Source organism: Asterias amurensis, chromosome 11 (assembly GCF_032118995.1).
Source record: "Asterias amurensis chromosome 11, ASM3211899v1".
NCBI classification, from domain to species: domain Eukaryota; kingdom Metazoa; phylum Echinodermata; class Asteroidea; order Forcipulatida; family Asteriidae; genus Asterias; species Asterias amurensis.
In genome coordinates this window covers 2,072,548-2,086,664 of record NC_092658.1, presented here as the reverse complement: position 1 = coordinate 2,086,664, position 14,117 = coordinate 2,072,548, and the positions used below count along the sequence as shown (strand labels likewise).

At 37.5% G+C, this 14,117-nt stretch overlaps 1 protein-coding gene across 1 annotated transcript; it reads right to left on the bottom strand.

Annotated features, from left to right (window-relative positions):
• Positions 1 to 1,761: 1,761 nt before the first annotated feature.
• Positions 1,762 to 13,343, bottom strand: LOC139943871 (mitochondrial glycine transporter A-like). Its single transcript, XM_071940738.1, has 9 exons — positions 12,831 to 13,343; positions 10,702 to 10,899; positions 8,926 to 8,996; positions 7,866 to 7,971; positions 7,030 to 7,099; positions 6,340 to 6,438; positions 3,134 to 3,300; positions 2,673 to 2,765; positions 1,762 to 2,483 (listed from the first exon to the last, which is right to left on the bottom strand). Exons 1-9 carry the CDS (start codon positions 12,897 to 12,899, stop codon positions 2,457 to 2,459), a joined length of 900 nt encoding a protein of 299 aa, XP_071796839.1. The 5' UTR covers positions 12,900 to 13,343; the 3' UTR covers positions 1,762 to 2,456.
• Positions 13,344 to 14,117: the final 774 nt, after the last annotated feature.

The window sequence follows — 14,117 nt, the reverse complement described above, 5'->3', positions numbered from 1 at the left end:
AATACAACACACTGCATGACAGCTTTAAAGCTTTGTTGTATGTACAATAATGTAAAAGGTTGTCATGCTAACCGCATAACGATAACAATACAGCAAGATTTAGTTTCTCGCTTTTGTTGCGAGTCTAGGTAATAAAGAGTTGAAACCTCAACAATAGATCGTGCAAGTCTTGTGCGCATTCCATTGGGATCCATTAAAGTGCATAGTTTTCTATCATTTACATGTTAAAGCAATGCGAACCCAAAGGAAATTGGACTTGCACGATCTATACACAAAGTCAACATTCCATACATGATCAGTTCCTAATAGACTTAATACAGGAGTCACTCCTGCATGAACCACTACTGGCTTAAACACAACAAAGACGCACCATATTTTCATGATTAATGCCACTTTGTACGCAGTTATGAACGTGTTCAATTATTTAAAAAAACATTGGCATTGAGTTTTCAAAAAAAAATTCTTACCAATCGCCACATCTGAAAAATGGTGTGGAAATATTGGTGCCAATAAGTTATCTACCACTGTAGACTGTGCAAGTCTGTCTCATAAACAGTTGCACGAGGACTACTACTGTAGACTGCAAGTCTGGCCCATAAACAGTTGCATGAGAAAGAAGCTTACGCACTAAAACAATTCTCAATGTTTAAATCAACGCAAGACTTATGTCAATTGTACTCAAAGTCATAATGAGGCATCCATGATCATTTGATCAGCTCATGCACACCATACCCATTGTGCCAATTGGCGCCCCGAACTACAGAAAACAAGTAAAGTCACTCTTGTATTTAGAAAATCACTCTCTTGAGTTGCATTCAGAATTGAAAGGTTACCCAACTGGTTTACTGGCTTATTATTTTATGAAACCAATCAATGCACAATGGTGTACATTGCCAATCATGTGCAAAATTAGGTTCAATGCGTTATATTCTCTAAAGGATTTAAAAGTGAACATGTACAAAATGCAATACCTTACAAGTACACGGCTTGGCTGTTATTAGTACACATGTAGTCCCATATTTCAATGCCGACATATTGTGATTATCATTGTAAACTTGGTATGCTCCAAATAATATTTTTAAGCACAGGCTTTTTATAACTTCTACCGCCGTATCTCACTCATTCACAATGATTTCAGACAATAAAAACCTTTTAACTATTCTAATTATGAGTTTTCGACGAGCAGCTTGTATTAGTATCTTTAAGCATTCCCCACTGTCATTATTTTTTAAACTGTACAATGTGACAATGAAGAAATAAATTGGTATGACAGAATCGTCCGTTTCAATAACAATAAATCGGCCTTAGACGACCAACTTCAACTTATGTACAATACTCAACCGTCAACACTCAGATTTCTCAGACTTTGTATCACTTTGCTTTGTGCGTTTCTAAACAAAATAATTAATTATGCAAAGCAATAAGACTAACGTAAAATACTTTCTGTACATTTCATTTTTCTTTTTTTTAAACGATATATTTACATCTTGGACAAGTTTGTTATAACCCTGCCTTGTGCAGCTTATAGGTACAGAATCTGGAAATTTCAGTGTTGAACGATTTCAAATTAAAAATAAACACCCCCACCCCAATCAAATAAAGAAGGAAAGATAGAAAACAAAATTATGACAAAAGGGGGGGGGGGGACACATTAAAATTCACACACCAGTAGTACAAGCAGTCACACCATTTTCAACAATGCATCTAATTTGCTAAGCTTGGCTCAAATTCCATTCAAATATTTGTTACCTGGCAGAAAAATTTAGAATTTCACACCAATCAATGTCTGCAACCTCTTAAGGCCTTGGGAATAAACGTGGGTTTGAGGTAACTAATAGTTCGAGGAAGTTAACAAATATATCATATAACTAATACACTCTTTTTAAATAGGTTCTGAGATGTGTTTTATAAATAGCATTTTAATCGCTTTTTAATATTCCAGCGAAAAACCTTGTTGGCTACACAACTAAATAATACTGGAAACTAAATGTACACGTAAAAATGTCACAAGAACGAGACTCTTCATTTGAATACATTGTACTTTTTTTTAAAAATACATTCAAGTGTTTACCTATTATTATTGCACCTTCCTTGCATTAAGTGAACACCAAACCCAAGGCTTTAAGAGGCTGCGCAAATACCAATCATGCATTTTTAGTTTTAGGATCTATTTTAAGAAATACTTTATACTATAATTTATTTGAAGCTTATTTGAACCAAGCTCGGATGTGACCACCGGCAGATGATTTTCAGATTAAACACTTTTGAACGACTACAATATGTTTTATTTTACATTTCAACCACTGTATTACAGGGCTTTCTTTCTCCATCCTCTGGCCATCACTTCCAATGTGAAGGCTTCCCTCCAGGCAGGATAACCTGCTGGAGGTCTTTTTCCATTTCAGGCTTTAGACTCCTATGAGACATAGAGAGTGCGGACAAGCCGGATGTTGCGGCTACTTCAGGCCGAACTTTACTATCACCTGCAATGAAAGGAAGGTAAATGATCTGAAATTAATAATCACAATTGTTGAATGAACTAAATTAAACCAATGGCACAGAAAATACCAATGCAGTAACTCCAAGTCACTTCTTTCAATTATAAACCTTCTACTAACAGAGGGTCACAATTAATTGCACCCCCTCCTATATTCAAACCATGCCTGCATTACCTGTTCATATACTGTCCATGCCAGAGAGGCCATCAGTGTCCTCCTTAAGCACCTAGGCAACATGCCTCGGAACAGGCCGTTCACTCCACTTTTCTGCAACGACAATAAAACACTAACATTTAACAACACTGGTAGTAAATCAAATAGGAGAAAAAAAGCAGCAGACTGCCAGAACCAACAGCATGGATTTAATTAACACTAGCAGCTCGTAAAATTTAAAAGAAAACACAAAATTGCTGAGTAAGTAGACCAACTATTAGTTTAAACAATTATGCCTTCCAGTAAAAGGTTACCAGCCAAAATATCATGACATGTGTAGTACTGCACGTGACTGTGTTCGTGGTTGATTTTCTTAAGCAGTTAATCGTTAAGCAATATTTTTGAATAGAAAAATGAAACTGGGCTCTGAATTGACAAGTGTGCTGATAAGTAACAATTGACTTTTCCGTCTTTCATCTTACCTTGATAACATACTGCACTGTGGCCATAACCTTCTTATGTTTTTGGGGGTAGAGTTGCATGTGGGTTTTGATGACATCGGCCGGTTGGGTGACCGCCGACGCTAGAACCCCTGCCAGCAGGCCTGACGAGAAGTTGATGGTGGGCATCATCTGGGGGGTTATCATATCTGAAGGAAAACAAGAGCAATGGACAAGACATTGATGAAATACACGGCTTAGTTTATCTTAAAAATAAAGCATCATCTCAAGTTAGAATCATTGTTTCATGGACAATATCTCGATTCTCAGAAACAGGGACTTGAATAATGACCATCATTATTACGGTGACATACCGAAATATCTACAACAGAAACGAAACAGACGTTAAATACTAGAACATGCCGTATGTAACTCGACACGAATAGTTCCACACTGTGCTTATATGAATGGCATGAACCATCTATGAATAGCATGAACCATCAAGTTCAGCCTGCCTGTTTGATATAGAAATGTTAAAGAGTTAGAGATGCATATTCTCTGCCAAGCCTGGGGCCTTTCTCAAACCTCAGCTTGGGCTCCATCTCCGTCTCCGACTACGTACGCAGTGGAAATACAGCTCAGGCTTCATCCCTTTTTCTTTTTTGGGGGAGCAGCTTTTGTTTCCAAGTGGTGGTTTGAGCAGACGGAGCTTGGAGCCAAAGCCTAAGCCTAGGTTTAAGAAAGGCACCTGGTTTCCCAGCATTTTTCTCCACCTTTATAAAACAATTGGTTTCCCATCTTTTTGATAACATCAACAGACAAGTTTTTGAATTTCTACTAGTGTAGAGGACGTATTACGTAAAGTACTTTAGATCCTTCTACACATATAAACCCTGCATAAGAAAATATATAATTAATCACACTAAGTGAGACAGATCCATGTCAAAAGTCCAGACACGCATCTTATTCCTGAAAAACACAGAATATGCATCTCTAATGTTGTAAGCATAATTTCTTGTATGAACTTTTTCTGTCGGCCTTTCTTGTGGAATGATTTCGAGAAAGAAAAGAATCGTTAATAACATGACCTCAGTCGTGGACTATTAGTCTCATTCCATGCAGCAGGAGTACTCATCCAGGCTCCACTCAGAACCCTGGATGTATGTTTCTTATAATCTACTCCATGTATGTGTGCTATATATGTAACACCACTGGATACTTGACTCCATTGGTATGTCCAACAGCATCATTTGGATTGGCAATATCGCTAACATTTGGTTGACATTTCGGATGACAAATCTGTTGAGAATTTTAACATTAAAGCTGTGCCAAGTAAACGACAGCATTTTTTTGGAGCAACAATCTGTTGGGCAAAATTGTATTCTTAAAAATCAAATGGGTAAAAAGCCAACACTGGATAAGTACTCCGCAAGTGATGTTTTCAGACTATTTGTCATTCCGCAGTTCAAATAAACTGGACAGTATTAACAAAACGCTGGTTATTTCTTTTCTACACATTGGCCTAGCTGGAAGCACAATGGGTAAAGTTGGCTTGGAGTCAGGTTCTGGAACACACCGTTAACTTTACGTTAATCATACTTTCACTTATGATTAGTCGGTTTCATTGAACTTAACTGCTGTTTTTTGGACACTACAACCCAGACCGACACTCTTTCCAACCAAGACCAAGACCGAGACCATGACCTACACCATTCATAATTTATTTAGAATAAAAATGTTGCAATAAAAACTCTGACAGATTCTTGCTTTGCTAAGGATTATTTATGATGTAATATGGAGGAAAAAAACCAGCCCACTCCCCTATAAAAAGCAAGCAAGCACACACAAAAGCTTTAGACTATAGACAAGAAGGGGGAAGCATGGAGCAGTAAGCTAACCTTTGCAAGCTACAGAAACTGAGACCATTTTAGAAAATCATTTCAACGTGTAGCATGAACTTATTGAGCAGTGAAGGCACAAATTCATTGATTTTTTTTCGCCAGATGTGCACTACTGACAGAAATAACTTTGACATAAACAAAACACAACACAAGACAAAGACTGTGCTAACAGAATTTACTCCACTGACTGGCATCTTTCTTAGAATTTTGAGAACAACTTGAGAGGCCTGGCAGACACAAGACGGGATTCTTGTTCGCCATCTGGCATGATGACTTTCAAAAAGATGCATGTGTTCTTTATCTTAATTTTATGTTTGTAACAGCTGCTTAACTGTGAAAAACAATATTGCCAATTTCCGTCAAACATATTGATAATCTCTCTTTTAGGAAATATTAATTTAAATCAACCGAATACATTCACAGGGACATTCTACGCCACCCCACCCCTTTCCAGCAAAAGATGTAAGAAATTTCTTAACACATACAAGACAAAATCACACAATACATGTATGACCTTACACCAACGAGCCGATAAAAAAATAGCATGCACAAAAAGAAAACAAAAAACTACAGTGAAAATTTGCCAGGAAATTGCAAAAAAACTTTGTACGATTTCTGGTTTCAGGGAAGGTGCAATTTTGGTGTCGACCAATTTTGCACAATCTCTTTAATGATCCTTTCATGACAAAGTTTCACTGGTTTTATACAAACCAATTAAATGACGTAATCCAGTCATGTAGTATCCATGAGTGTGTGTGTGTAAGCGTGTGTGAATGACGTAAAACCATCTGCAATTCCCTTTTCTCTTTATCAGACGACCAAGACCCCCTTTTCCCAACACTTGCCGACTGTTCAACACTTTAACCTTTGCAGTTAAGTTAACCATTACAAACCCATGGCTAAGCGTCACAGTTCTGGAGAGTTGAGGTGGGACAGCCATGGTTTATTGATCGCCGCACCGTAACCGTCCGCAACTTGTTTGGCCGACATTCCTCCATACAACAGGTAGATGAACCGCAAGACACTCGAAGAAGAAGTTTTGCATGTTTAACCTGAAAGTTCAGTTGTTATCAATGTAAAAGAAAATACCAAATTAGTTGGTGGACAGAAAAACAAAAACCAGCTACTTTCACCTTACCTGTCAGTGGTGTGACACTCTGTATATGGGTATCTTGCGTTTAGTTATTGAAAACAAATGCAATGTATGTATTCAATTTTGGTTGAAATACGAAAGCTGGTTTCCCCCAAATCACAGATGAGAATTGACTTTCTCGTTTTGCAAGCAAGAAAAGACCAACAACAGAGTGTCACTGAATTAGTGGGGTGGGATGGGCACAGAACACTCACCTGGGGGTATTGCTTTCTTGGTCTGTGTGTAAAACAGTAGATAGATTCCTGAGAAGGGGGCATCTCGCAATAGAGTGGCTGCCATTCCACTGAACAGACCTATGGAGAGAGAAAGCATAGGAATTATTGGAAAATTGTATATAAAGCAACTTTTGTTTAACCACAAAAACAACACACCAACAACTACATAGTGTGCCAGCTTGACAATACTTCGTGAAACTTGACTTGACACGTTTATCTTTTACGTATTACAGGCTTGATATTTGGTCTTTGGAAAAACTGCTTATAGAACAATGGCTGACCTATGTGTGGTTTAGGATTGAATACAATTTCAGACTAAATAGGACGAATATCATTCATGCCTGGTATTTGTTAGCCTTGCTCAAGGCAGTCGCATTATTCACTCCGAAAAGACGCCACTGTAAACCCACCTGTATACACTGTGCTTAGCGTATGTAATCATACCGCACGACCTTACCGTATACACTGTCACATCGCTCAACGCCCACTGTTCAATGGCCACAGTGTATAAGAGTGGGCTTTTACAGCGGCGATATTTTTTCGGAGTGAATAATTCGACTGCCTTGGGCAAGGCTAGGTATTTGTTGATTCACTGCAACCGTCTAGTATTTGCTTGTTGACAAACAATAACAGGTAAACAAAAACAATTATTTCCATGATATTGCTTACCTTTAGTACCTTCGGTGTTGTAGATACTCTTCAAAGCTCCTCTGACTGTCTTGTACTGGTAAGCTTCGCTCTGAAATATCAGTTTTCAAACGAGAACAGTTATCTTCAATTCTAGCGTGTAATCATTGTATGTTTGTAACATTCTTTTGCCATGATTGAGAGATGTAACCCACAACTATTTAACAACTAAGCTCTGAGCAAGGTTTGTTACTGAGGCAAATATTTTTTTTTTAATCCTGAGAAAAAAATTTAGTTACAAAAATTGTACAACTTTTGTAAAACTACCGAATATAGAAATACCACTGCGGTTTGTCCAGGAAGAGGAATGTGCCGGAATAGCAAGGCTTCATGAAGTGTTTTTCAATTTTGAGGAACTTAAAAACCAGCTTGTAAATTTTAAAGATGACAAATTGAAAGTCCCAAACAAATATCGACATTGAAACAAGATTCCTAGAAAATGAAATACTAATCTGCCATTGACATTAAACATACAACCCAACATGTCTTTGACATTCACACCGGGCTGATGTTATCTGATGAAGCTATTCTTGGGACCAACATTAGTCTAAACAATTCAATTAAGTGATACATGGCTGTCAGACTGTGAATATGTTGACTTTTACCCTACAAAGTGACATACAACCAAGGATCAAAGGGCTAAGTAACAAAAAACATTGTATTTTTTATGTTGCTAAGTTTAAAACTCCAGCCTTATCTCTAACATCAATGTGAAGGATTAGGTCATAGCCAGTAGGCCCGAGACTGAAGGCTGCGACCTCACTGTGACCTCTTGACTCCCAGCATTACTAAGTGACCAATAGGATGTGATGACTCACCTCATAGCGGGTCTTGACTACTGTGACGGGGAGCATCATTCCTCCTGCTACACAGCGTGCTAACATGCCCAGTGTTATGGCTTGTAATGGGTTGGGATCCGTCCATCTGTGGATGAATAGTAACAATAATAATAACATGCCGGCTTTCTACGTACTGAAACAAACAAATTGATGATTTTCAGTGTGATAAAATAGTAGAAACTGAACAAACTTAAATGGATTTAAATAAGTCTGTTTTAAAGGAACACGTTGCATGGTTTTCCTTTTATTTTGCGAATTAACACGGTCGGCCATTTATGGGAGTCAAAAATTTGACTTGCATAAATGGCCGACCGTGTTAGTCGACGATGTAAAAGGAAAACCGCGCAATTTTGAGGCATGGTTGTGTGGATCATTGTATTCTACTTTTACAACATCTTTCCACCCATATGTATTTTCTAAACGGTTGCAAACGCTTTCCAAAGACCAACTCGACCTATCTAAGGCAACGTGTTCCTTTAAATGAGTCCCGTGTAGTAGATATACATGTAGGATAATGAATAAAGTTAACTATCGTATGAGATACCAACTGCACAGCAGGACTCAATTTCAATGCACTGGTTCATCATGATTCTGCACTACGCCCTGATACAGCGTCAGATGTGCGCACTTTACAGGGTGTATGATGCTTCTCAGGGCACAATAACTTTGTGGCAAACAGTGCAATGGAGATAAGCCCAGATATGAATCATTTAAAGTTATTTCCATTAGCACCATGCATACATGTTGTAGGAGTATCCTAATTTTAAGTGTAATATAACTATTTAGTATAAATATTAACGGCGCAGCACTTTAGTAAGAAGTACTGAGAAGGTGTTAAACACATTTAACTTACAAATATGAGCAAAATTGTTTTCTTCTGGTTGTAAAGCCTGTTCAAGTGGCATTTCAGAAAGGTTATTTCAACTCCACCAAAATATTTTGGTCTAACACATGCCTCTAATCCACCCTAAAGATCACTACACTCCAGCTGCAAATCTACTCAACAAAGATAGATAATTAAGTCATAATGACAACTCACCCCAACTTTGTTTTGAGTGTGTGAAGGGAGCAGAAGTAGAGTCCTACTCCAGGAACTGTTCTGGAAACAGACTGCATGAAGAAGGAAAACAAATGAAAAGTGCAACCTTCAAATATTAAACAAACATAATGTAGTACTGACAAAAATATTCACTGTAAGGATAGTCTGTTCTTTGGCAGGTCTAATATAAATTTAATGCTTCAAGGTATATTTATGTTAATCACAAAAACGCACCCTGTACTATTGTGAGCATTTCAGGAGTAGGCCATGACCTTACCTACATGTAGGCATAAACTATACTTTACTAGGCACAAAATAATTTCCTTTGGGTATAAACGTCCTTGAACCAACCAAGTAGCATTATATCAAAATACCAGTATCTTGAGCACAAACTTTGTATTTAACAGAGAGTAAAATGCAGAATTCTATATTAACAGCAACTGGGGTATACAACTCATTAGAACAGAACCCGAATTCGGTAAACTTTACATGTTTTTAGCAAGTTTAGGCGGATAATTTTAAGGAAACTTTTTCCTTTTTGACAAAGTTGCAACTGGCAAATATGCTTCAACTCAACAGCTTGTCAAGTCAATTTTAAGTGCAAATAAAATAAAAACATTTCACCTTAAAGGTGGTGGGAGAAGGCAACAAAAACACTCACATAAGGGCATACTGTTGAGTGAAATGAATTTCTTAATATAAAAACTATTTTATAACAATGTCTAGTGATGACTAGGCCTAGTGATGGCCAAGCCATGCCATAAGGTCAACAAACTTAATTCCGACACAAACTTCATTTATTGTAGAATTGCTCTTGAAAAGATTGCACCACAAAATTCAAAGTTCAGTCATTCTATGTTAATTTCTTTATCAAGCAACCCAATAACAAGTACCTGATATAGTTATGCAAACCATACAAAGTTATCTTACAAAAATAGGCGTAATATTACAAATCATTGAAATGTAAAGATTGATAAAGCTTCAAAGATGATTCAGCATTTGGGAATCTGTTTTGAACTCTGGACTGGAGTGTGCCAGGAGTGACATATTTGATACAGTGCCGGGTAGAGGGGATACGGACAGAACAGTGCCTCTTTAGAAAAGTGCATGGAATCTTCGATCTTGAGAAATACTCAGCCCACAATCTTTGAATTGAACAATATTTTAATGAAGTATATCTTTGTCCCAGTGCAAATTTTAACATCTAATTAATATTTATAAACCTAACCCTTTTAATTTAGTTCAAGAACATGTCTTTGATTGTTTCAATAAAAACTGTACGGAAGGTTAAAACGTTGAATCCATACACATTTAGCGATGTGGCAGTGTGTACCAGCGCATTGAGTATCATACAAACTGACACCACAGAAATTTGAATCTCCCTTTGAAAGATTCAAATTTTCAACATACTTTTATTGAGTTCAGATGAACATGGGCACTTCAGAGGAAGTAATTTTGTAGGACGCTTACTTCCATCTTAACAATTTGACTTTCGGATAAAAATTAAAAAGTATGATGCCTCACTCCCGAAATTTAATACAGAAAAAAATGGCTCAACACACTTATGGGCTAAGCAGAAAACATACAGGGAACCAGTCATGATAAGCAAGGCAATTTTATGTAACTTTTGCTGGTAACCTATTCCTGCCAATAAAAATTTATTAAACAAACCAAAATATCAACCTATAACATCTGGAAAACATTTGTAGTCCTATCCAGGGTTTTCTAATGACATCCCTCTCCAACTGGAAAGAAGAGTGTAACATAAACACTTACAGGAATGACTCCCCTCCAAAGGCCAAGAATTTTTTCATGGCGGACGACGCTTGAGATGGTGTAGAAGATTCCTCGATGGCTGTGCTCTAGAGCAGCAGGCGACTGAATCCTGGTCTTTACAAGGTCTAGAGGTTGCAACAGCACTGTTGAACAGGTCCCACTCAGGGAGCCTGCCACAAAGGACTTAAAGATAGGCGACTGTCAAACAGAACAAAAAAGAAAAACTTTAATTTAGTAACAAAATACTTGACCTATTTGATTTAAAAACTAGCATCACACTTAAAAAACACGGTTCATACGTCCTGCGAATGCGATAACAATTTTTACAACACAAAATTTAAAACAAATCAATTGCAACAGTTGAAATGTGTTAAATTCGTGCGAGTCAACAAGGGTTAGACGTCAAAATTTAACTTTATATTTGCAGGAAGTATGAACCAGGCTTAACTGCTAGTTTTTTTATTCAAGCAACAAAGTAAAATTAAAAGTTTCAATGCTTTTTGTAAACTCCCATTATTAAGTACTCAGAAAATACAAACTCATTGAGTTGATGAGCTTGTAAACAATCTCAATTGTTTAACAGAAGCAGCCCAACTTGTTTTTGGATAACACAGCGTTTTTTCCCCTGTTTTGTTTTGCCAGGCAAGGCAGATTTGGAGACCAAGCTATCCAAAGGGGTGCATGGCCAATAAAGGAACCAGACGCAATGGCTACATGCCTCGTTCATCATGAGACTCACTCGATCATGCAGGTCTTGAATTTCGTTCTAGAACGGACACAGCATATTTCCTCTTCTAAGGGACAATTCTTTGAGGAAAACTAACATTTGTAATGGAACTTTGCAGAGGGCACCACAGCAAGAGAAGCAGTGAGCACTGCGGTTTTTCTATTTATTTTAGGTCTGATCATGTGATTCAATTTTTGTGAATTCACAATTTTTGAAAAAAATACTAAAGAAAAGAAACAATTGAGAAACAATGCAGACAAAAGAGCAAAGCATGGAGAAGGTATCAAATCTGGATGCCACTTTTTCATTCATTGTGACCAAATTACATTTACCTAAAATCAGGTACAGGCTTTTGGTCATAAATAAGTGAAATCACATCTTAAATTACCCAAATGTTTCAATCAAACAAGTTCAGACAAAAAGTAGGATATATATACATCTTTTTAATAAAACTGATAGTACAGAAAACTAACAATATAATTTTTTTTATATTGGTTATCATGCTGTGATGATTTAGGATTGAAGCATGAGGAAATCCACCATAGACCTATGCTATGGATTGGTATTGCATCATTCATTTTCTAATGCCATGAACACTGACCACTGACTCACTGACGACTGAATATCCAGGACCTGGGAAAATACATTTCTAGAAAACATTCACCACACACTGTTCATTGTAAGATAAACTAAATTTCACTATTTCTGTCAAAAGGGGGTACTAAATTATGAAACTAAACTTATGTGATTCATCAAAAATACAACATTAAATAAGTTTGAGAGAAATGTTCAAAATCAAATTTATCAATTTAACACAACAAAACAACTAAACACAACTCATGCCATGGTATGGTAAAGAAGGGAAATTCATTAGTCCTAAGTTCTCCAACTTTTTGGACATAAAATTTCATAAGTTCACCAAGAACATGGGAGTGACGAACTGAAAAAAATTGTCTAAACCAACAGTGCAAACACATTGCACTCTCCTCTCTGCAGACGAAATTCGAATTTAGTTCATTTCAAATCCACAAACAAAACACCACGACATGCACAACACTTTTCACTTGATAAATAAAAAACAATCTCAAAATCATTGACAGTAATAATTGTGTAACCAAAAATCCTTATATTAGAAATATATTAACATTTTTAATATCATTTCTTCGTTTGAATTGATATCATTGTAATGAAATGGTTCAATCCAGTGACTGAGTTGAACGGGTTTCCTTAATAACAGCACTGAAGTTATACAAAAAACAGCAACCAGATCCAGTCCCAACCAGTTCCGACCAACCGGCTCGAGCCCTCCCCATTGCCTTGTGCACAAACTCGGAACACGCGATAGATACGTGACGGGGTTATGCAGAGGGCATGGCTAGCCCGTGTTCTATTCTATACTCACGTTGAACAACTCCATGTTTTTCCAATCTTCCGATGATTTTCGGTCCACTTTAGAAGTACTTTTGCTCATCTGATGCGAAAATGGGGTACACTACAAAATGACGGAAGATTCCTACGTTGTCAGTCGGGGGTTTAAAAGTGAAGTAAACTGGCACATCTCCGAAGAAAATTGGCAGCACAAAAATAAAACATACATAGTTATTTTATCAAATCGGCACGACTGCCCAAAAGTTCCCGACAAACTAGCCGGTTTTCTCTCGCCGTCACAGAGGGAAAAACGACGCAACTAAGTCGCAGAAGTCACAGTGGTGACGACTGCAGCCCATACAGACCATGTTCAGCAGGGCAAGAGTACTTGATGAACCAAATATCATCTTGAAGACGGCGAAATCAACATCAGATTCCTTCAAAAAAATGCAGAGTCGTCGACGAGAATACTTCTGATGAGTCTTGCTAGCTATGGTGATGTGTCAATGCGCGTGATGTACGTTGTGATGTGCATGCGGTGTATGTACGGTGCGGCGGTTTGTTGTTTTGTTGTGTAAAGCGCGCACACGTCATCAGGGCGGACTGGAGGTTTGTTGATATTATCACCAAGCTAGCTCGGGCATTGGTTCTTCACAGTCACATGTCGAAATAATCATGAATATTAACAAGTTCTGAGGCTTGTGTAAAGGCGCTTACGGCGCTCGTGTCTTGGATTGTTACGCAACTTTGTTGACAGATAGAAAAAATAAACAAACAGGAAAAAGTTGAATTAAACAACACGTATGCAGCGCGTGAAGAAGAACTTCAGTGTGCCGAACGACGGAAAAAAATTAAACACAACATGACTCGTCGTTTGTAAATTGTTTTTATTTTCTTAATGTACCGGCCGCGGTCTTACCTTTTCAGAACCCTTTTTATTTTAACAGCATAAGTTTTCTAAGTCCGGTCATTATTATTCGGCTATAGTTTAGTGATGATCTTCACAAAACGAAACCTTTCTCCATGCATTCTGCGAAATTTAAAATGGCGTCTAAAAATGACCACCTAAATGGGTAATAGTTAATTAGCGTTCATCATATATCCATTGGAAAAAAAAGGAATCAAAATTACGGTATCTCATTGATGATCTCCAGTATTAATAACTACATTACTGACTAGGACACCGATCGGGAAAATGCGTCTACTGCGCGGCGGGCGTTTCCTTGGGGTTTTGAAAAATAACGTCCGAAGTCCGAAGTCACACTAAAAACTGTACGCAACGCAAACATGAAGTTTGGTACCGAAACATAGTTTCTTGCAC